This window comes from Schistocerca americana, chromosome 1 (genome assembly GCF_021461395.2).
Source record: "Schistocerca americana isolate TAMUIC-IGC-003095 chromosome 1, iqSchAmer2.1, whole genome shotgun sequence".
Taxonomy (NCBI): Eukaryota; Metazoa; Arthropoda; class Insecta; order Orthoptera; family Acrididae; genus Schistocerca; species Schistocerca americana.
This window is the reverse complement of record NC_060119.1, coordinates 680,064,981-680,090,605: the sequence shown is the minus strand read 5'-3', so window position 1 is coordinate 680,090,605 and position 25,625 is coordinate 680,064,981. Positions and strand designations below refer to the sequence as shown.

At 42.1% G+C, this 25,625-nt stretch overlaps 1 protein-coding gene across 1 annotated transcript in view; it reads left to right on the top strand.

Annotated features, from left to right (window-relative positions):
- The window catches only part of LOC124609007, a 99,366-nt gene that overhangs the window by 46,454 nt on the left and 27,287 nt on the right, over positions 1-25,625 (top strand). Inside the window, exon 2 of the mRNA XM_047140034.1 lies at positions 13,355-13,446. Coding sequence (XP_046995990.1) covers positions 13,355-13,446 — 92 coding nt within the window. The remainder of the gene's footprint in view (positions 1-13,354; positions 13,447-25,625) is intronic.

Below are 25,625 nucleotides of genomic sequence, written 5' to 3'. Positions count from 1 at the left end.
CCAGTCGATGACATTTTTAAGACCTTTGTTTACCATTTATTCTGTTTCTTTACATGTGCTGGGACTGATTATGATACTAGTGTCGCCTGCAAAAAGAACTAATTCTCCTTTTTGTATATTATCGTTTACATATATGAGGAACAGTAATGGGTTAAAGAGACCTCTCAGATAGGTCACAGTTCGTAGTGATCGACGGTAAATCATCGAGCAGAACAGAAGTGATATCTGGCGTTCAGCAAGGTAGTGTCATAGGCCCTCTGCTGTTCCTGATTTATATAAATGATCTAGGTGATAATCTGAGCAGCCCCCTTAGATTGTTTGCAGTTGACGCTGTAATTTACCGTCTAGTAAAATCATCAGACGACCAATTCCAATTACAAAATGATCTAGAGAGAATTTCTGTATGGTGCGAAAAGTGGCAATTAACACTAAAGAAAGAAAAGTGCGAGGGCATCCACATGGGTACGCACAAATCGACTAAATACCCAGGAATTACAATTACGAGCAATTTAAATTGGAAAGACCACATAGACAATATTGTGGGGAAGGCGAAACAAAGACTGCGCTTTGTTAGCAGAACACTCAGAAAATACAACACACCCACTAAAGAGACAGCCTACATTACACTTGTCCGTCCTCTGTTGGAATACTGCTGCGCGGTGTGGGATCCTTACCAGGTGGGATTGACGGAGGACATCGAAAAAGTGCAAAGAAGGGCAGTTCGTTTCGTGTTATCGCGTAATAGGGGTGAGAGTGTCACTGGTATGATACGCGAGTAGGGGTGGCAGTCACTGTAACAAAGGCGGTTTTCTTTGCAGCGAGATCTATTTACAAAACTTCAATCACCAACTTTCTCTTCCGAATGCGTAAATATTTTGTTGACACCCACCGACGTGGGGAGAAATGATCATTATAATAAAATAAGAGAAATCAGAGCTCGAACGGAAAGATTTAGGCGTTTCCTTTTCACACGCGCCATTCGAGAGTAGAATGGTAGAGAAGTAGTATGAAAATGGTTCGATAAACCTTCTGCCAGGCAGTTAAATGTGAATTGCAGAGTAACCATGTAGATGTAGATGTAGATGGAGCTCAGTTTTATGATGGTGATTTGTTAGTCTGATGAAGATCTTAAGATTGGCGGCCCCACTATCAAGAAGTGTACGCCTTAGCACTCCACAATGCTACACCTTCATCCGCAGGATTCAGAGATGCGTATGGCACACTACACTGAGGTAACAAAAGCCATGCGATGTCTCAAGCGCACCAACTCCACGTGGCATGGATTCAAGAAGTCGTTGGAAGCCCCCTGCAGAAATATCGAACAATGCTGCCTCTGTAGCTGTCCGGTGCAGGATTTTGTGCTCGAGCTGATCTCTCGATTATGTACAATAAATGTTCGGTTGGATTCACGTCAGGCGATCCTGGTAGCCAAATAATTGACTCGAACTGTCCAGAATGTTCTTTAAACAAATTGCGAACAATTGTGGCCCTGTGACATGACGCATTGTCATCCATAAAAGTTCCATCGTCTTTTGGCTGTAAATGCTTTCCAAGTCGCCGAACATAACCAGGACAAAGTCCATTCCACGTAAGCACAGCCCACACCACTATGGAGCCCCCACCACTATGCACAGTGCCTTGTTGACAACTTGGGTCCATCGCTTCGTGAGGTCTGCGCTCACTTCAGCTCTAACCAACTGAAATAGGGACTCATCTAACGAGGCCATGGTTTTCTCGTCATCTAGGGTGAAACCGATATGGTCACAAGCCTAGAAGTGGGTCTGCAGGCGATGTCGTTCTACTAGGAAAGGCGCTCACGTCTGTCGTCTGCTGCCATAGCCCATTAACGCCAAATTTCGCCGCACTGCCCTAACGATACGTTCGTCGTACGTCCTACATTGATTTCTGCCGTTATTTCACTCAGTGTTGAATTGTCTGTTAGCACTGACAACTCTACGCAAACGCCACTGCTGTCGGTCGCTACGTGAAAGCCGTCAGCCACGGCGCTGTCCGTGGTGAGAGATAGTGCCCGAAATCTGGTATTCTCGGCACATTCTTGACACTGTGGATCTCGGAATATCGAATTCTCTAATAATTTCCGAAGCTGAATGTCCCACGCGCTTAGCTCGAACTAACACTCCGCTTCCAGAGCCTGTTAATCCCCACCGTGCGTCCATAACCACGCCCGAAAACTTTTTACATAAGTTACCTGAGAAAAAATGACAGCTCCGCCAATGCACTCCCTTTTTATAAATTATGTATGCGACAGTGTCGCTATCCGTATACGTGCACGTCGCTACCCGATGACTTTTATCACCTCAGTGTGTATTGGAAGAGGAGACTCACCTCGTTCTCACTTTATATCCCTTGCATATTATATAATAGCCGGCCGTTGTGGCCGAGCGGTTCTAGGCGCTTCAGTCTGGAACCACGCGACCGCTACAGTTGCAGGTTCGAATCCTGCCTCGGACATGGATGTTTTTGTTGTCCTTAGGTTAGTTAGGTTTAAGTAGTTCTAAGTTCTAGGGGACTGATGACCTCAGATGTTAAGTCCCATAGTGCTCAGAACCATTCGAACCATTATATAATACCGGCCACTAGTCTGGACACGAACTAAAGACAAGGCGTAACTAGCCTAGAGACTCAGGAGAGGAGATGCGGGTTCATATGTGTGTATGGGTGGACGGGGGTGGTGTGTACCAGAATGTAAAGCGATTTTTAAGTTTAGTCTCAATTCTCCTGTTTCTCATTACTTTCGTCTTTCTTCGGTTCACTCCGTCCAAACTGTGGCGTAATTAGACTGTTCATTCAATTCAACAGTTTCTGCAACTCTTTCTCACTTTCACTGAGGATAACAATGCCATCAGTGAATCTTATCATTGGTGACTAAACCATATCAGCGTAATAAAGCAAGGGACAATGCCTGGCATAAACCTTGAACGCTGACAATTCAGTACAGTCGCAGAGAACATTTCGAGAAGGCAAGAAAGGAGATTAGGGCTTAACGTTCCATCGCGATCGAGGTCACAACTAGAGACGGAGCACGTCCTTTAAATGAAGGACGGGGAAGCAGGTCGGCCGTGCTCTTTCAAAGGAACCATGCCGGAATTTGTTTGTGACGATCTAGGGAAATCACGGAAAACTTTAATGTGGATGGGAGGACGCGGATTTGAACCGGCGTCCTCCCGAACGCGAGTTCGGTATGCTAACTATTGCACCACCTCGCTCGGTAGACAATTCGGCTGTGAACTGCTAGCACTCAACAAGTCACAAAAATGCTGCCTTCTGTCGGTCTCAGGATAGAAGTTCCAAGGCAAAACATTACGACATAGCCTAGTGTAGATATTATGAAATACAGTGACTCTTTGTAATGTTTTTTTCATCGATCTTTCGCTATCGGGATCGAACGATGAACTTGATGTCTCGTATATATACGGAAATCTTACCAATAAATGTCATATAATATTCATTACAATAAAACTCTATTTATAAGAAATATTTCAAGATTACTTTTTCCTCATGGTAAGTCAGTCAAAACTGAACTTTCAAGCAGATGTTTGATTCGGACAACTACGTAGATATGAAAACAGAAAGATAAAAATTATACTTTTAGTTCAGCCAGCGCCACTCTATATTACGTAAAGAGAGTAACTGTAAACTGACTGGTGAAGCAACAACGAGATATTCGAAAAAGTAATTCTGCTACTTATAAAATCCTATCGACATGCCTTTTAAACAGACTGATCCCAATTAGTGAAGAATTAATTGGTGACTACAAATGTGGTTTCCGCAGAAATAGATCCACAGTAGATATATTTTCACTCTGAGATAGATAACTGAAAAGGCGTAGGAATTCAATGTAGATGTACACATATTATTTCCAGATTTCAAAAAGGCCTACAATAGCGTCCACCGACAGACACTTCTAAATGTATTGAGAGAACCTGAAATACCTTCAGAGCTAATCAGATTAATTAAAACCTGTACAGATGAAACTTTACGTTGAATCTAGATAACTGTAGGAGAAACACAAAATTTTAAAGTCTTCAGTGGAATGAGACAAGGAGATGCCATTTCACCTATCTTATTTAACCTCGTCTTAGAGAAGATCGATAGAGAAATTAGTAAACCTAATCCACGAGGGATGCAAATGCAGGAGATGAACATTACTAGACCTCCCGACGCAGATAATATAGCATTAATAAGTACCTCCAAAACAGATTTAATCAAAATAATGCAAAATTATTACAAAATTGATGAGAAATCAGGATTACTTGTTAATGAAGAAAAGACAGAATATCTGCTCATAAGTAAGAAAGGCCAAAGTGATGCACCTTCGGCTGCAGATGGATTCACTTTCAAAACAGTTGACCGCTTCAAGTACTTAGGGAGTCTGTTTAGTAACAATAATGGAATGGATATAGAAATAGATACCCGTCTAGCAACAGCGAACAAAACATTCTTTAGTTTTATCAAAATCATACCGAAAAGATTACTAAGTACTAACTTCAAAATAAGCTTTTATCAGTCGACCATTATACCAGTAACATTACACGGATGTGAACCATTAATATTTAGAAAGAAAAATAAAGAAAAACTGCTAATGCTTTAAAGAAAAATACTAAGAAAAATTTTTGGTCCAGTATGTGATGAAGATAACATGGAATGGAGGATAAGAAAAAATGAAAAATTAAGAGAGCTGTACAAATACCGTAACATCGTAGATGTGCTAAAGAAAAGAAGGTTGAACTGGGCAGGCCACATAGAAAGAATCACACAAAACAGGCTACCTAAAATAGCATTTGGAAAGACAATAGATGGGACGAGAGGAAGATCCAGAAGTAGGTGGAGAGATAACATCCGGGAGTACACAGCCAGGATGAACATGAACACTGAATGGACAAACAGTGCACTCAACAAAAGGAAATGGAGGAGGCTTGTAGAGCAGGCGATGGTCGATAAGACCCTTGCCACTTAATGAAGAAGAAGAACTTAACGTTTTATTTGACAATGCTGTCGAATGACTGTAAGTGAAACTGTTCACCAATTAAAGCCACAAAGATCAACTTTAACAAAAACTTGAATTAAGTATTTGAGATGCAGGAGGAAGGAGACGCACTAAATAAAACTGATTTTATTGACACGACCGAGACAGACAAGTATATTTACTAAGATTATGTCGCTTTAAGAAAACCACGAAGGGATTCAGAATCAGCTGTCCCCCTCCCGACTTCAGAATTCCCACCCAACGCTACGACGTGGGAATGCCGACACTGAAAACAGGCCAAACGAATGTTTTGTAAACGTTGTCTTCCGGTCACACGCTGTTCTTCCGGCAAGTCGCCGGCATGCGTACATCTGAAACCATTGTTCAGCTTCCCCACCATCAGATTCATGTCGCGAACGTTTTTCTGTCGCTGTTGCGCGTAGCGTAGTAGTCGTTGAATTCTGTAATGTTTTTCTTAGTCTTGCGTGTACAGTATCTCTGTCATCTGAATAGCGATGATTAGTAAGGAATGCGTTCTCTGTCTGCCAATGTTCTGAAAATTTGAAAAATTACCGGAACAGGTGTCCATTTCTGGAAGTTATCTGCTAAAGACGGCCGTCGATCGCCTGACTACGCCTGCGTTTCATGTTGAGTTTTAAAATTGTCAAGAGTAAATGATAACTGCTCAGAAAGTGTACATGTAACAGAGAAAACTTCGGACGATTTATTCCTGAACGTAGATCACCGTTCTAATTTTACACCCCCTTAACTCTCGTGTTCCTCATTTGACTGTACCTGTTACTTCATTGCCGGCCGCGGTGACCGAGCGGTTCTAGCGCTTCAGTTTGGGACCGCGCGACCGCTACGGTCGCAGGTTCGAATCCTGCTTCGGGCATGGATGTGTGTGATATCCTTAGGTTGGTTAGATTTGAGAAGTTCTAAGTTCTAGAGGACTGATGACCTCAGATGTTAAGTCCCATAGTGCTCAGAGCCATTTGAACCATTTATTACTTCATTCTTCCCAAAGTGAGTCAACTCTTCTCTAGTTGCCATCCCGGATGCAAGCCCACTATGCAGTTACTCTTAAATATGCAGAAGTCATATAATGCCAAGTGCCACTCATGATTTCGGGGCGAAAGATATACGGCCAGCCTTGGCTTCCAGAAAGAACTGTTTTCATTATTTGCAGCGATCTTCTTAAATCATTCAGTGCAGTCTGCATACAGTTGTTCACTTCTTTCTGTTATTGTTCTCGAAACTTGCGTTATGACAGATCCTCGTGCTCCGTCACTCCTTATGTATTTCCCGCCTCCGACACTACTAGCGGTTATGATTCTCGCTCCAGCCTTGGTCTTTTCCTACAGAATTTTCTCTCCGTCTGCAACCTTTACTCTATTACTTATTCAGTATAATACCTTTCATTTTTCCAGGTGTTAATCCCTTTAATTTTTACATCTATTCATTAACCGCATTCCTCAAAAGTACCAAGTTATTTCTTTTCTAGTTTTCCCATCGCCCACGTATAATTTCCCACGGGGCATTTCTCCAGATCTACAGTTTTGGGTACATGTTCACTATATCTGCGCAGTATCGTTCTGGGTATCCAACAAGAATCTTACTGACTTGTCTTAGCAGCTGTTTACATAGTCACTGAAGGATAAACAGCGCACGCTAACTTGCGACACCTACAACTAGTTACGCACCGGCAATGGTAATCTTCCACTATCGCTGCGGAAGAGAGTAAACAATAATTCTGTGAAACCTAAGGCTTCCATGGCACCCTGTTCACTTACACTACTGGCCATTAAAATTGCTACACCAAGGACAAATGCAGATGATAAACGGGTATTCATTGGACAAATATATTATACTAGAACTGGTATGTGATTACATTTTCACGCCATTTGGGTGCATAGATCCTGAGAAATCAGTACCCAGAACAACCACCTCTGGCCGTAATAACGGCCTTCATACGCCTGGGCATTTAGTCAAACAGAGCTTGGATGGCGTGTACAGGTACAGCTGCCCATGCAGCTTCAACATGATACCACAGTTCATCAAGAGTAGTGACTGGCGTATTGTGACGAGCCAGTTGCTCGGCCACCATTGACCAAACGTTTCCAATTGGTGAGAGAGCTGGAGAATGTGCTGGCCAGGGTAGCAGTCGAACACTTTCTGTATCCAGAAAGGCCCGTACAGGACCTGCAACATGCGGTCGTGCATTATCCTGCTGAAATGTAGTGTTTCGCAGGGATCGAATGAAGGGTAGAGCCACGGGTCGTAACACATCTGAAATGTAACGTACACTGTTCAAAGTGCCGTCAATGCGAACAAGAGGTGACAGGAGACATGTAACCAATGGCACCCCATACCATCACGCCGAGTGATACGCCAGTATGGCGATGACGAATATACGCTTCCAATGTGCGTTCACCGCGATATCGCCAAACACGGATGCGACCATCATGATGCTGTAAACAGAACCTGGATTGATCCGAAAAAATGACGTTTTGCCATTCGTGCACCCAGGTTTGTCGTTGAGTACACCATCGCAGGCGCTCCTGCCTGTGATGCAGCGTCAAGGGTAACCGCAGCCATGGTCCCCGAGTAGATAGTCCATGCTGCTGCAAACGTCGTCGAACTGTTCGTGCAGATGGTTGTTGTCTTGCAAACGTCCCCATCTCTTGACTCAGGTATCGAGACGTGGCTGCACGATCCGTTACAGCTATGCGGATAAGATGCCTGTCACCTCGACTGCTAGTGATACGAGGCCATTGGGATCCAGCACGGTGTTCCGTATTACACTCCTGAACCCACCGATTCCATATTCTGCTGTGTCCGCCCCCGGTAGCTAAATGGTCAGCGTGACGGAATGTCAATTCTAAGGGCACGGGTTCGATTCCCGGCTGGGTCGGAGATTTTCTCCGATCAGGGACTGGGTGTTGTGTTGTCCTAATCATCATCATTTCATCCCCATCGACGCGCAGATCGCCGAAGTGGCGTCAACTCTAAAGACCTGCACCAGGCTAACGGTCTACCCGACGGGAGGCCCTAGCCACACGACATTTCATTTCATTTCTGCTAACAGTCATTGGATCTCAACCAACGCGAGCAGCAATGTCGCGATACGACAAACCGCAATCGCGATGGGCTACAATCCGACCTTATCAAAGTCGGAAACGCGATGATACGCATTTCTCCTCATTACACGAGACCTCACAACAACGTTTCACCAGGCAAGGCCGGTCAACTGCTGTTTGAGTATGAGAAATCGGTTAGAAACTTTCCTCATGTCAGCACGTTGTAGGTGTCGCTACCGGTGCCAACCTTGTGTGAATGCTCTGAAATGCTAATCATTTGAATATTACAGCATCTTCTTCCTGTCGGTTAAATTTCGCGTCTGTAGCACGTCATCTTCGTGGTGTGGCAATTTTAATAGCCAGTAATGTATTATCACAGTACGTTTCGGCAAGACAACTCAAGAATTTCGTAACAATCGTTATTCTCCGGTCGTCCTCTGCAGATGAGGTCGCCAGCTTGCGAGTTAAATCCGCTCTTTAGGAGGAAAACCGAAAGTTTCGTCACGTGTTCACTCACCCGCGGCGTGACTGACCTTGTTAACCCCGGCACTTTGCGTCATCCGAAGAAGACTTGCGCGATAAAGCTTTGCAGTGTTGATTGCGGCGTGTGGAAACGCTGACTTTCGCCACACATGGACACACACGCACAAACATCACATTGCCAATTACGCCGCATGTCATTGCGGTTCTGACGCGCTGCAACAAAACATGTCTATCCGCTTCGCCATCCTACTGTGTTGTACAGACCATCTTTTTGCCCTCTGCTCTAAGTTTCAGTCTTTCGCCATGGTTCCCCTTATTTCATTTAGGGCCAATTCTGGAGAGATGCCGAGTTCTCTGGATCTCTCCCCAATTGAGAACGTTTGGAGTATTATAGGCAGGGCCCTCCAGCTACGTCGGGATTGGACAGAATTCGGCACGATATCCCTCAGAAGGACACCCAACAGCTCTGCAAATCAGTGTCAGACAGAGTAACTGCTTGCGTAAGGGCCAGAAGTGAACCACCGCATTATTTACTTCCTGAGTTTATGAAGCTCTTTGTCTTGAATAAATCATCCAATTTTTCTGATACTGTGATCATTTGCCCGCATCTCGTGGTCGTGCGGTAGCGTTCTCGCTTCCCACGCCCGGGTTCCCGGGTTCGATTCCCGGCGGGGTCAGGGATTTTCTCTGCCTCGTGATGGCTGGGTGTTGTGTGCTGTCCTTAGGTTAGTTAGGTTTAAGTAGTTCTAAGTTCTAGGGGACTTATGACCACAGCAGTTGAGTCCCATAGTGCTCAGAGCCATTTGAACCATTTTTTTGTGATCATTTGTCTGTCTGTGCGTGTACATCACATTTATCGATTCCCTCTCCATTCAGCTAATTCCATCGTAGTATGTCGATTTTTTTCCTTAGAGGGTAATTCTCTCTAAATCCTTTGCTGGAACCCAGGTTCGACGTGCACAAAAATGAAGGAAGTTATGCTTTAGCGTTCTGTCGACAACGAGATAATTAAAGAGTGAGTTGGGGAAAGTAAGAAAGGAAGTTGGCGCTGTCCTTATGAAAGATGAAAGCAACTATCCTGGCATTTACCTGGATAGATTTCGGAAAACCATGGAGAACTTATATCTAGATGGCATATTTCTCGACTTTCGAAAGGCGTTCGACTCAGTTCCGCACTGTCGCTTGTTACAAAAAGTGCGCGGTTACGGTCTATCCGATGACATATGCGGGTGGATAGAAAGTTTTCTAACAGACAGGAGGCAGTATGTCGTCCTGAACGGGGTGACTTCAACAGAAATAAGCGTAACTTCAGGTGCGCCCCAGGGCAGCGTAATAGTCCTCTGCTTCTTACGATTTACATAAACGAACTGGTTGATGATACTGACAGCGACCTTAGACTGTTTGCCGATAATGCTGTAGTCTACAGGAAAGTAGTATCACACGAAAGTTGTGAACAAATCAATGAGGATTTGCAGAAAATAAATGCGTGGTGTAATGACTGACAGTTATCTCTCAATATTAGTAAGTGTAACCTACTGCGTATAACAAGGCGAAAATCCCCATTAATGTAAGAGTAGAAAATAAATGCCCAGTCTTTGGAAGCGGTAACGTCCGTCAAGTACCTGGGTGTGACTACTCGAAATGATCTCAAATGGAATGGTCAGATTATACAACTAACGGGTAAGGCGAACTCTAGATTGCGGTTGACTGGTAGAATCCTGAAGCGATACAGTCCTTCAACAAAGGAAATTGCTTACAGTACGTTAGTTCGTCCAGTCTTGGAGTATTGTTCGTCTGTATGGGACCATTACCAGTTGGGTCTGATTCAAGAGATTGAGAAGGTCCAAAGAAGAGCAGCAAGATTCGTGACTGGTACATTTAGCCATCGCGAGAGCGTTACAGATCTCATAGAAAGTTTGAAGTGGGACACACTTACAGATATACGGCGCGCTATACAGAATGGTCTGCTCACTAAATTTCGAAATCCGATCTTAACCGAGGATGTAGAGCATATATTATTACCACCAACTTTCAAATCGCGCTATGGTCACCATTCAAAGATAAGGGAAATAAGAACTAGTACTGAGGCGTTCAGACAGTCGTTTTTCCCTCGCGCGATCCGCGAGTGGAACAGAGGGGGGAAATATGACTTTGGCGCCAATTGTGCCCTTCGCCACGCACCGCTTGGTGGCTAGCGGAGTATATATGTAGATGTAGATGTATGGATTTAAAAAGCCGTCCTCCCGCATGCAGTGCCAGGGTACTAACCACTGATCCACTTTAATCGGTATGGTGCACTAGCACTGGTCGTCAATATGTTCGGAAGAATATTAGGGGGCAGCATAACATCTATTTATAGATTCGTTAAAGGATTGTTCATGCAGGGCGTAAATGTTATTACTGTTACAATTTGTATCATTACGTTCATCCTAGAGTGGAAAAACTGGAATGCGAAAGAAATTCTGTGCACATACAAGCAAGAGGAAAGAGTGAATAGAAAAGTAATTTTTGTACCAGGCATAGCTTTGTTTCCGTGACTTAAGGGAAGTTTTAAAATTGTTCTTTACTTGTAAATCTTCACTTCGATCTAAAACAGCGTTTAAGTGTACAACTGTGTGTGACTTCATGATACAAGAATCAAATTTGTTTTTAGCTTTCGTTTCAATGGTCGAGGCGAATAACGGTGATTTACATAAGATCGAAACATTTAAATCCACTGTATCAGGAAAACGTAATGCTTCAAATTTTGATAGGTGTCTTTCTCGAGGTGTCTGCTAATACGGTACCATCCCCACACTTTGAACGCGCAACTTAAGCTTTTTAAAACAGTCTCTTTTTGCTTCATTTTTTCTTCATTTGTTCTCTACTGTTAAATTTTGAAGCATAAAACATTTTATATGTCCTTTCTTTTGAATCTGTTAGTATTCTTACGTATAGTTCCGACACAGACACGACGGCTCGCTTACGCAACTAATGAAAATGATACCTGGAGGTAGAAACCAGTTATACTAGAAAAAATGTGGGACTGAAAAATAACGATATATAATTTTTTTAAATATCCACACAATTACCAAATTCTCTCAGAACGAATATGCCGGCTATAGTGGATTTTGAAATGATCGTGTCAGAAACGCAATGCTAACTACAAACAAGATAACAAGATATCCTCGATTCGCCAGGCATATACTATTTAAGCGTTTTCACCTTCACCATTTTTAGGCATCTCTTTAGGGCTTATTGATTACTTTTACGAACTGAAGAGTGTGCAACATTGCTGATATATATTAACGCAGTCGCACCAAATGACGAACGGTAGTCGCATGAAGTTGCTGTAGCATTTAAATCTTATGACGAACTCAGATCACGCATGTGCGCCTCACCATATGAACGCATGGAGTTCAATTTCTGGCCAGCTGACAGCTCTGAAAAGTATTCTAAGACGAAACACGGGTCATGTGTGTCACGTGGTAGTTTCTGTTACTAAACGACCAACATGGTGGAAAGAGTAGTTCATGGTGATGCTTAGAAGGGATTGCAGAACTGTGTTGATAGTGTTTTCGACAGAGATAATGAACTGTTGACAGGACGAGAACAGGCAAAGCGAGAAGAAAGGGAAGTCAGACACCAAGACAGTAGGTGATAAAACCTAAATGTGCCCTTGAACATTTGAAGGGAATTTGTGGATAGACTTCAAAGACCAAATAACAACTCTCCTTCCTATCATGTGACGCACGGTTAAGGGGTACGGAAAAATATTTTTTTTTATCTATCAGTTGTATGTATTCTTTACTGTGTATCACAAAATCAGTGGAAATAAAAAATCTACTACACTGACTTCACAGCAACACTAAACATTTAAAAAAAAAAAAAAAAAAGTATTTATTTAGCATTTAGCTGTTTCACAGAATAACGTTACATAACAGAAAACAAATTCATTTTAAAAGTAGCTATACACTCTACAACACACAATTTAGCCTTTACTACGGAAATCTGAAAGAAATTGAGTTATTTCTTAGATGATACTTCTGTAGAATTCACTTCAGTGAACTGCTACCTGTTCAGCGATTACCACCTCTGAGACTTCAGGCAAGACATGGGCTCATTTCCCGATGCACGTACCCCCAAAGGACAAGAAAAAAAAGTCACAAAAGGGTATTGTGTATGCTACTCAGGAGGGAAAGGAAATGAAAGTGCGTGGCAGTGTAAAAAGTGTGTTGTTGCCCTACACTTAGAAGGCTATTTTGAGATCTGTCAGACCCGACTATGAGATAGACTGATATGTACAACAACCATACCAGCTCCTATTTATTAAATCTGATTTCACAGCAACAAGTAGAATACTTAAATACGATCCCTTTGAGTTAAAATTCTCCTGCTATTCTGCCTTCTAAAATCGTGATTTATTGCACGAAAACCAGGAAAAGTTAAGAAATCCTCGAAATTGCAAAGCAGTAGAAAATCCTTGACTAGAGCTCTGTGGACACCCCAATGAAACAAATCCTGACAGCATCTGTAAACTTGTTGCTCCTTTCTGTCTTAAGAAAGCACGAGTGCAAACCTACTTCAAGTTGGTGTGTGAAACTGGTTATTACACAAAGAACGCCAAATCGGGAAAAATAATATGTCCTAAATACTGCTCGAAACTCATCTGGCTAACAAATTTAGGTTGAAATAATCTATGAAGGTTGTGATCTGCTCGAGGAGAAGTTATTAAGACTAGGAGCTGCACCACTCGTACCTACTTGCTGTGCGATTTCATTGTTACAAGAGATGGGAATGTGCCAACCAGACGCTCCTGTTGCAGGTGTCGCCCTGGTGGGCGGTATGTGTGACCGCCAGCCCCGTGCCGTCGCCCGTCACGCCGGAGGACACCTCTGAGGTGGACAACTTCGACAGGTACGCATGCCTACCGAATGTCGTAATGGCAACCTCAGTTAATTTATGAACCGTGTGATACAATTAAATATTGCATGAATCTACAAGTGCATTATGAGACTGATTTATAACAGGAATTATCCTCATTCGTTGCAGTAGTACATAAACTGCCACTAAAATCTACTTTCTTATTGTCTTCTGTGCAGCTAAGACCAGCACGGGTAGGAAATCTCAAAGTATCGTTTATATTGTGGCGAAACTTCCTAGCAGATTAAAACTGTGTGCCGGACCGAGACTCGAACTCTGGACCTTTGCCTTTCGCGGGCAAGTGCTCTACCAACTGAGCTACCCAAGCACGACTCGCGCCCCGTCCTCACAGCTCAGTTGGTAGAGCACTTGGCCGCGAAAGGCAAAGGTCCGAGTTCGAGTCTCGGTCCGACACGCATTTTTAATCTGCCAGGAAGATTCATATCAGCGCACACTGTGCTGCAGAGTGAAAATCTCATTCTGGAAACATCCCCGAGGCTGTGGCTAAGCCATGTCTTCACAATATCCTTTCTTTCAGGAGTGCTAGTTCTGCAAGGTTCGCAGGAGAGCTTCTGTAAAGTTTGGAAGATAGGAGACGAGATACAGGCAGAAGTAAGGCTGTGAGGACGGGACGTCAGGCGTGCTTGGGTAGCTCAGTTGATGCCGTCACGGTAGCTCAGCGTGTTCGGTCAGAGGCTTAGCTGCCTTGTGTAATAAAAAAAAACTGAGTTAATCGATCAACAACGAGCTTAAACGGATGTCATACGACGTCCGCCCCGAGCAGATGCAACGAACAAAAGCAAACAAAATGAGATTTTAAAAAAATAGAAAAAAAATAAAAATTAAAAAAAAGTTGGTAGGCCACTTGCCCGAGAAAGGCAGAGGTCCCGAGTTCGAGTCTCGGTCCGGTATACAGTTTTAATCTGCCAGGAAGTTTCATATCAGCGCACACTCCGCTGCAGTGAGAAAATCTCATTCTGGTTTATTTTGGTTCTTGAATTAATAGCCGTAGGTTTGCTGATTGGAGAACTCTACAAGGAAAGTATTTCCTTCGCTCTCAAATTAATTACATTTTTGAGTATCTCAAGCATGCTGGAGTTGCACAGGGCTGCAGCTTTCCTGTGATTACAATAATTGTTAGAGGAACCGCCTTAAATTGAGTAGGAAGTTTCATTTATTCACTGATGACTAGTTTCGGACAGTTGGTCCATTATCAAATAATTCATGTATGTAAGTCTTGCGTTAAAACTAGATGTGCAGTACAGACCACAAAACACGTAAACGTGGCACTACGGCTATTAGCATGTGTTGACGCTGCGTTTTATAGTGCGGCGTTTACATGTTTTGTGGCCTGTATTGCACATCTAATTTTAACGCAAGACTTACATACTTGAATAATCTGATAAAGGACGAGCTGTCCGAAACCAGTCGTCAGTAAATAAATAAAACTTCCCACGCAACTTAAGACGGGTCCTTTACCAGTTATTGTAATTTATTTATCATTTCGCTATTAGCGCTCTGAAGGAGGAGCAGAGTTAGTTGTTTTCTACAATGATCAAAACAATTACGAAAACAGACGAGATGTAAAGATAGATTTTTAATTCAGTACGATGAAAAAGTAGTAGAGTTTGTTATCAGACAGCGCTTGATAAATCATCACCCATTAAAATGACACCACTGTGAACGCGGCATCTTACAAACGTGAAACTGGCATTAAATGTATTACATGGCTCGCTATGCAAACGATTAGCATTTCACCGCAGCTGCACTAATTAAGCAGGCGTAACACCATTTATGTTCTGTATACGAGGGAAGATTACGCAGAGCGTTCCTCATTCATAAATCGAATTTAAATGTCAGTTAGTGGGAAAACAGATCCGCGATATTTTTTCTCGCGTTGGTCGGGATCCCGCAACCGTCACTCGAACATGGAATTGATGGGTTCAGAGAGACCGCGTTCAACGCCATGCAGGATTTTAACAGTCACATGAGTTTAGCGCCCGAGAGGACAACCGTATTCTTCGCTTGGCTGTGCAAGATCATACAGCCACGTGACCTACCTTGAGTCAGGAAATGGGCTCGTTAGCAGCCAGATAAATACCCACATGGACAGCCTGATAAAGTCTGCAGCACCACAGAGAGGAGCCCCCACAAAGTGGGGAGCACAGCGACAATTCCGTACAAAGCAGTGGCACCACGTCGTCATTTCAGACGACTCACGGCGCTACGTACAACATCACGATGTATGTACCCATCATGTGTGGAGGCTCCATGAACGAAAATTGACAGATTGTATTCGTCATTGTCGTATGCGCCCAACAACTGACTAGATGCAATGGAGTGCCTTTGGCTGCACAACACGATCACTTATGGTTTGGATGGTCAGTTAGACAGAAATCTGGACAGGATCTGTTCCGTTTCGTGTTATACGTGCTGTCGATTGGTGCAAAACAATGACTACCCGATGAATTGCTATCTATGTAAATGAATATTGTTACTTGATACTTAAGAAGCACCTAGTATGTTTAAGTATTATTTCCTCCTCTCCGAGACATTCACGCACCACAATCAAGCTATGAACTGCATTTGATAAGCTTCAGAATATAAGAATGTAGGTGAATCACTATGAACAAGGTGCTGAACGGATTACCATAGCCAAGATGGACTCAAAGCCTCGACCCATCTCGGTAGTACAAGTATACTCATCCACCAGCTGCACAAACCAGGAGAACTGATTGAATAGCTTTCCTTCAATTCATTTAACCCCTTGATGCGTAGGTACCTTCCGATTCCCTTCCTGTCCCTGCAACAAAACTGCTCCTGTTACTAGACCTGATGCATCAGTTTGCAAAATGAATTCAGCATTTAAATCTGGGATAGCCAGTACCGATGCTGACCTTAACGCGTCCTTTAAGGCCAAAGATGCGGCTTTCTGGAAGGTCCTCCACATAAATTTACATCCCTTTTTACACTGTTAAGGAGATCTACCTTCTCCGCAAAGCCACTAATAAATGTCCTAAAAAATTGGCCATCCCGGCTGTCCTGGCATCTTGTTTGACATTCTGCAGTTGTTGTGGGAAGTGATCAGTGGCTTCCAGTCTCTCTTGGTCAATAAAAATTCCTTCCCCTGAAATTTTACGTCCATAAAAGCAAATTCAAAAACAACTGTCTAACACAGAATGTCACAACTGCCTTTCTTAATCGCTCGAACATCTCATGTAAGTGCTGTATGTGTTCCTGAATCGAACTACTCCTAGATCACCAGATCATCCAGATACTTATAAACACACTGCATTACATTTTATACAGGAAAACATGGCATCCACAAGCTACAAAGAACCGCTGCCATTGTCGCCACACACAATTTTGACCTTATCCTTTATAAATTCATCTAAATGAACTAACTGGTCATCTAACGAATCTTACTTCCCCATATTAGCTACTTCTTCACTGGGTTCATTACAAGCCAACACCACCGTGCTTCTTTGCCCTTGCCAGCTAAACAGAAAAATTCTTTGTAGCCTAATTTTATAATGAAACTGCTCCACTGACCAGAGGGGAATCAGAAATATAGTCAGTGGCTAAATTTTCAATGACCTTCATCCTCATCTTCCAAGAAAACTCATCAATCATCAGCTTGATTTTAACATATGTTCACAATTCAACTCGACTTATCATCCGTCAAGTATTGTCCGTTATCTGCTACCATCTCCCTCTACGCTCAGATTCCCTCATGCTCCGAAACTATTTCTAATTAACTACCAAGATCGTACTACCTAAATCCAGAAGGGTGCAGATTGCTTCATTATTCAATGCTGCACACACAAATGGCAATTGTGAAATTCTTTTATTCTTTATCACACTAATCCGTTAGCCTTCCCCTTGCAGTAACTGTCACAATTCTTGTTCCCGTCTTTCCTTCCCGATGCCTTCACTTCTTAGATGTACGTGCTTCCCACACTTCCAGCAAATTAACTTATGTGACCCCCCTATCTACCCACCTTTGTGAATCACTGTTTCTTAGTATGCCTTTCTGTTGAAGTCTTGCTCCTTCTGTTTCCTCTCTAAATCGTTACTTCTACAAGCTCTTCCTTTTACGGATTTGCTGTCCCTGTACGATCCACAAATTCTGTGCCTGCATGGCCTGCTTGTGCCTTACCACTTCATCCAATTGAGTCACTGTCATGGAGATTTGACAACATACCGTGTGGTGCCTACTATCAGGGTTCAACCGGCGTAAAATACGGTTTACTTGCTCTTTGGTATATGAAAGTTCCAAGGCTATCACGTTTCTTTTATCTCTCTCCAAATACTTTATCACTGACTCATGAGTCTCCTGTTCACGTCTTTACTGCCGAAAAATTAACTCTTGCAGTGGTCTTGGTGGAATTAACCTACAAATTGTAGTCCTAAACTGTTTCTGCATACTATTTTCTTGCGTCACTTGCAAAACTTCATCAAACAAATAATCCTTTACTTTAATGACAATCAGTCTCAAGGCATCTAAATCACTCATTTCCGTGGTCCATACTCCATTTGAAACTCCACCCTAAAATACAAAAATCAACTCTACAATCAACTGAGTTCAACGGAAAATGGGAACATTCATTTAAAATTTCCTGTAACTCTTTCTGCAATTTCATAAATGGAGTATCAAGGATCATTTGCTTCACCCTCTACTTTAATCTTTCACTTTAACTGCACCGTCAACAACCCTTACTCTTCTGTTACTGGTCTGAAACCACCCTCGAATAGTATCACAGTATGTTACTAGACTATGCACTTGTTCCTTGTTCCCACCCACTAGCTCATTCATTCTGTCCAGGTAATTTTTAAACCAGGCCTCCAACTTCCGTATTTGATTCAGTGTCCAACTATCCTCACTCTGTAGCACCCCTGTCATGCAGCAGCATCCAAACTCACCTCACCGGCCTCGGTAATGATTTGCTCCACCGCAAATGACTGTTTTGAAGCACTTTTTCAACCAGCTCATAGACAGTGCCTTTAGCCTCTAACTTTGGTCATTGTAATACATAGATTAACTGTCCACACCTAAAATAAGGCGGATACTTTACATTGTCAGGCATTCTGAAAAATAAGAACAGTATAAGGAAACAATAAAAAAAAACCACTGCAACAAAAAATATCCACCTTCTCTCAATCAATCAACGATACTCTGCTTCCAAATGTACTGTACTGTACAGTAGTAGATTAACAAGTTAAAAGGGTGGAATCAATTGAGGTCAGGTTAATATTTGAACACTTCAGTCAAATACAAAGGTGCAATCTCTCTTGAACAACAAAACTATCCTAATAATTGAGATACCATAAGGACCACAAAATGTTTTAAGGCTCTAATTCAATAAAATTCTACAGCATTTAGCTCCATACGAAATTAAGTGTAAGCATAAACGATCAGGTGACAAATACTCTCCATTTGTCCTCAGTTCAAAAAAGAAATATTTGCAAAACACTCTCTAATCACATTCTTTAAACTGACAATCACTGGCTTACTTTAGAATCCAAAAAAACTGAATTAGTTTCATTTTAGATATGCACGTGTTCCTTTTACAAATTTTCAAACACATTGAGATCAAATCTGAGTTTTTTTTTAGAACCATAAAAGGAACAGTAACTTCCTTGGCATAATCCACTGGGTCCCAAGCACTAATTCTATCTTAACATGTCCATGGGTGTATGGATGTCAGTGCATTCCAGTTAATACGTCGACTGTGCATCAACAACGTGTACTCATACACAGCCCATCATTACAGGACAACATTAAAATGAGGTGAGCAGTCTGATCCATAGAAACAGTGTAAGGCAGTCAGACAACTGCTCATTAACAATGTACAATCCTGAGAAATCTGTAGCTGTATAAAACCACATGAGCACAGTGTATGGCGAAATCCACTATCACAGTTTATACACTCTGTCGGCACATAGTCTGTCAGAGGTAACTGGAAAATGGCAAGAAAGTATCGATATGTCCACACCAAAGCACAGCATCTGTTTCAGTCAGAAAGGTCCAAGGATCGTGACAAGCATTCACTCCATGAGTCAAATTCACTGCCGTAAAGTAAGGCTGCGACGTCTCCAGAATCCACAGTACTGCACGCCCGCGGTCGCCCATTGTATACGGCGGACCCGTTAAACAAATCGCATTCACAGGTAGCGGCAAGGGTCCTTCCAAGCGAGCAAGCAACCGCCGTTCCTCGGGGCTCCGTGCACCGACTGACTGGTCACCTCCGCGTCCCGACAGCCACCAGATAAACGCTTCGCAACCAAAGGTAGAAGACCGCCATGGACAAGGATGTATAGCCAAAATATAAGTCTGACGCACTATGTGATCGAAAGTATCTGGATACCTGGCTGAAAATGACTTACAAGTTCGTGGCGCCCTCCATCGGTAATGCTGGAATTCAATATGGCGTTGGCCAACCCTTAGCCTTGATAACAGCTTCCACTCTCGCAGGCATACGTTCAGTCAAGTGCTGGGAGGTTTCTTGGGGAATGGCAGACCATTCTCCATGGAGTGCTGCACTGAGGAGAGATATTTACAGGGATGTTATTGTCGTGCAACCAATCCGCCACAGATCGTTTATTATGAACAGGTGCTCGATCGTGTTAAAAAATGCAATCGCCATCCCCGAATTGCTCTTCAATAGTGGGAAGTGGGAAGAAGGTGTTTAAAACATTAATGTAGGCCTGTGCTGTGATAGTGCCACGCAAAACAGCAAGGGATACAAGCCCCCTCCATGAAACACACAACCACACCATAACACCACCGCCTCCGAATTTTACTGTTGTCACTACACACGCTGGCAGACGACTTTCACCGGGCATTCGCCATACCCACACTCTGCCATTGGATCGCCACATTGTGTACCGTGATTCGTCACTCCACACAACTGTTTTCCACTGTTCAATCGTCCAATGTTTACGCTCATTGCACCAAGCGAGGCGTCGTTCGACATTTACCGCCGTGATGTGTGGCGTGGGAGAAGCCGCTCGACCATGAAATCCAAGTTTTCTCACCTCCCGCCTAACTGTCATAGTACTTGCATCGGATTCTGATGCAGTTTGGAATTGCTGTGTGATGGTCTGGATAGACGTCTGCTTATTACACATTACGAACCTCTTCAACTTTCGGCGGTCTCTGTCAGTCAACAGACGAGGTGGGCCTGTACTCTTTTGTGCTGTGCGTGTCCCTTCACCTTTCCACTTCACTATCACATCGGAAACAGTGGACCTAGGGATGTTTAGATGTGTGGATATCTCGCATACTGAAGTATGACACAAGTGACACCCAATCATCTGATCACGTTCGAAGTCCGTGAGTTCCGCGGAGCGCCCCATTTTGCACTCTCACGATGTCTAATGACTACTGAGGTCGCTGATATGGAGTACTTGTCAGTAGTTGGTAGCACAACGCATCTAATATGCAAAACGTATGTTTTTGAGGGTGTCCGGATACTTGTGATCACGTAATGTAGTTTCAGCCAGCACACACGGCACACTACTGATATTTTTGGATGGGATTCAAGCATAAGTAAATTTTAAGTATTTGTGAAGAGAAAATTTGTGGTAAGTTCCTATGGGATCAAACTGCTGTGGTCGTCGGACCCTAGGCTTACATACTACTTAATCTGACTTTAACTAACTTACGCTAAGGACAACACACACACCCATGCTCGAGGGAGGACTCGAACCTCCGACGGGGGGAGCCGCGCGATCCGTGCCAAGGCGTCCTAGACCACGTGGCTACGCCGCGCGGCTTGTAAACAGGATGTAAGACTTTTTATAATAAATTTTTACTGTATTGTTTCCAAAATAACACTTTGTTTCAAAAAAGGGTCTTTCTCTCCTGTCATAATACAGAGTTACATAAAATGTAATAGTCAGCTAGCCGGTTGCACACAATAAAAAAAAAAGAAAAAGAAAAACACGTTAACCAGGATTCGATAGTTGTAAGACTATCTTCATTAGAATGGTAAAAGCTACCTAGAAAAATATATAAGGTATAAATAAAAAATATACATAAAATAGATACATATTTGAAAATTATCAACCAAAAACAGAAAACTTTACTTACATGAAATCACATAATAACTTTATAACCTCAGCAACAATGATCTCGACAAATGACATGTTTGCGTTCCATGTTGTTGTTGTGGTCTTCAGTCCTGAGACTGGTTTGATGCAGCTCTCCATGCTACTCTATCCTGTGCAAGCTTTTTCATCTCCCAGTACCTACTGCAACCTACATCCTTCTGAATCTGCTTAGTGTATTCATCTCTTGGTCTCCCTCTACGATTTTTACCCTCCACGCTGCCCTCCAATACTAAATTGGTGATCCCTTGATGCCTCAGAACATGTCCTACCAACCGATCCCTTCTTCTGGTCAAGTTGTGCCACAAACTTCTCTTCTCCCCAATCCTATTCAATACCTCCTCATTAGTTACGTGATCCACCCATCCAATCTTCAGCGTTCCATGAGTCAAGAATAAAAATCATAATAAAAAAGACAGACAGTTATCACAGAATGATAAAACCATGGCTGCAAGCGGTGGCACAAGTTAACAGCTGTAGCCGGCTAAGACCGCCACGTACGCAGTAAGAGGCGTCAGACTAAATGGCATGTAAGCCGACACTGCCATGATGTGGACAAGAGGATTAGTAGTGCCATCTAGTAACAAAACGGCAAACTTGCAAACAGCTGCCTTTTTACAGGTAGTTTTAAATAAAGTAAAAAACTGACAATGACAAGTGGATAAGGGAAACCGACATCTCCGACGCTACTGTAGTGAAAAATTAAAAAAATCAGGCAGTTCTAAGTAACGACTCTAACTGTTCGTTAAGAATAAAACCGTCTTTAAGGGAGAGGTGTTTGTAAATTCCCAATTCTTCAAGGATATTGAGTCTGAGACCTTTTTTCTCGGAGTGTAGGATACTGATATCTTGCAGTTGTTTGGGTTTATGTCCTGTGATTAACAAGTGGTCGGCAAAGTATGAATTATGAATATTAGTACCTTTTTTTTCCTGGAAGATGTTCTCTAAATCTTACAGACATAGCCCACTCCGTTTGTCCTATGTAATAGGCCGGAAAGAGTCACAATCGATTTTATAAACTGACTTTTGCAAATGAGACTGTATTGAATACAGACTGTGAATAAGATTACTTTTTAGAGAATTATTGGCAGAAAAAGCTACTTTGCAATCACATTTGATTTGCAGATGACGCTGTATTCTGTAAGAGACAAAACCAAGAAATTGTATGGAACTAAAATTTCTCTAATCATTTCGGTCATTAATTGAAAATTGATCAAAAACATTGCAGTTAATAGTGGCTACGAACCCAACATAGTAAGTAACATTTTCAGTAATAAAACGAAGATCAGAATCACCAATCTGGGCGTTTCCATAAATGACGAAAAGATCAGAAAAATTTTATTTCCATACCATTTCTTGAACCTGTCTCACAGAATACAGCGTCTTGTGCAAAACAAATGTGATTGCAAAGTAGCTTTTTCCGCCAATAAGGCTCTAAAAAAGTCTTATTCACAATCTGGATTCAACACAATCTCATTTGCAAAAGTCAGGAATTTATAAAATCGTCTGTAACTCTTGTCCGGCTTGTTACATAGGACAAACTGTGCGAGCTATATCTGTAAGATTTAGAGAACATCTTCCAGAAAAAGGGATACTAATATTCATAAGTCATCATTTGCCGACCACTTGTTAATCACAAGGCATAAACCCAAAGAACTGCAAGATGTCAGTATCATACACTGAGACTCGATATTCTTGAAGAGTGAAAATTTTCAAACACCTCTCTCTTAAAGGCGGTTTTTTTCTTAACAAACAATTACAGTTGCGTAATAAAAACTTTTCAAGGTTTAGGGCCGTTACTTAGAACATTGATTTTTGAATTTTTCACTACAGTAGGGTCGAGGATGTCGGTTTCCCTTATCTAACTGTCATTGTCAGTTTTTTACTTTATTTAAAACTACCTGTAAAAAGACATTTACTATTTTTGCAAATTTTCATATTGCGCATTATCTGGGTACTATGTGTTACTAGTGCATACCTACAGCCATGTAATTTTGCTCTTAACGCGTATGTATATAATTTTGCCGTTTTGTTACTAGATGGCACTACTAATCCTCGTGTCCACCTCATGGCAGTGTCGGCTTACATTTTTTATTATGATTTTTATCCTTGACTCATGAAACACAAACATGTAATTCGACGAGAGCACTGTTGATGAAATTATAAAGTTGTTATGAGATTTCATCTAAGTACAGTTTTCTGGTTTTGGTTGAGAATTTTCACATATGTATCTATTTTATGTATATTATTTATATCTTATATATTTTTCGAGGTAGCTTTTACCATTCTCATGAAGAGAGAACTATCGAAACCTGGTTGATGTTTCTTTTTTTTTTTAATTGTGTGCAACCGGTTGGCTATTATATTTTATATAACTGCATACACGGTTGCTGAGCTCACAGCCACAGAATGTTTAGAATAACACAAAGTACAAAATAATTGTCAGTAGCTTGTCTTTTCATTTGCAGTACACCTGAGGATTGGTGCGAATGAGCCATCTCAGTATTTTAACGTTTCGTATTATTTAGATCCGAACAAGGCCTATTGTCTACCTTTTGGAACCCTCCTCGATATAATGATGATGCAATTCTTGCAGCACTGCATTTTTCCTGGAAATATGTTGCCTCCACAGCTACAGTTTCCAACAGACGACTTATTACCACGAACGTACTAATTATGGCATTCCTCAATGAAATGCGCCATTATTAGCACAAAACATAAAAATCTTTGAGAGCTAACTATTACATGAACTTTGCTCAACCACTGCTTACTGGCTAGTATGTCTACTACAATCTGTCTGCTGCAGACTTCTTCCAAAGAAAAGCCGCACCAAAGAATGGAAAAGCCAAGGCCACCTCCTAACCCTATGATGAGCGCTGTCTGCGGGGACCGCCTACCGCGCATTTCTCTCAAAGAAAAGGCGTTAAAAAAAAAAACGAAACAGAAGAAGCAGCTTGGAGTTTAAAAGGCGTAATGACTTCCCTATTAAGGTAGTCGAATACCAACCTCTTCTTTATAATACATTACTTCTTCCTCGAGAAGAGAACAGATTTTCACAGTTATGACTGTTGCAAAGAGATATTAGCATAAGCATGTAATAAAGCAATAATCTGCTAATTACTCTCTCTGAATGTCAAACACACTGACGCAATCATTATTGAGTTATCTATGTTATTGATACATTACGAAAAATTAAATGTGACGGACAGCGGAAATATTGTCTTCAGATGTAGCTTGATTGATCCGAGGGGGGATAGGCTGAAAGGACAATTCGCAAGTAATCAAGAAATTAGTTTGGTAATTTGCTGACAGGAGTGGAATGTGGGGTACCAAAGTTTAAATACTGTAAGTACGTGGAATATATGCAGTGTCCAGAAGCTATGCTGGTGGTCAGGCACGGATCCGGGGTTGGATTCTTGGATTTAGGGATTGGCTTATAGTTTCTAATTTTCTCCTCCCTCACCATTCCCAAACATAATTTGCTGATGTCCACTTTTAACGTCCCATATTGCCTAATATTTAATAATAATAATAATAATATAGAATGCTTAAATATAATAATAATAATAATAATAATAATAATTCCTGTGGAGGCCCGGGAAAAGAATAGGCCTCCGGTATGTTCTGCCAGTCGTAAAAGGCGACGAAAAGAACAAACCACTAATAGGGCTTCTAGTGTGATTAGTTGGTTCAGGACAGAACTAATGAAGATCGGACAAGCGCCGTCATGGTCAGGGACGACGCTTGAACCCTATGCCCGCCCACAATGGTAACGACACTGCTAGCCAACTGGAAAATGATTTAAATCCAAATAGAGGTGTTTTGCAGGATATGCTTCCTGCAACCACCCTAGAAGGAAAACAAAGACAGAGGATGAGATGGTCAGATGAAGTTAATCGACACCTCATGTTCTGTTATTACCAAGCAACAAACCTAGGAACCAACACAACTGGATACAGATCACAAGTATACACAACATTTATTACCAGACCCCAGAATTAAAATTTTTAACAGAACAACGACTAGCTGATCAGATCCGTGGAATAATAAAAAATAACAGG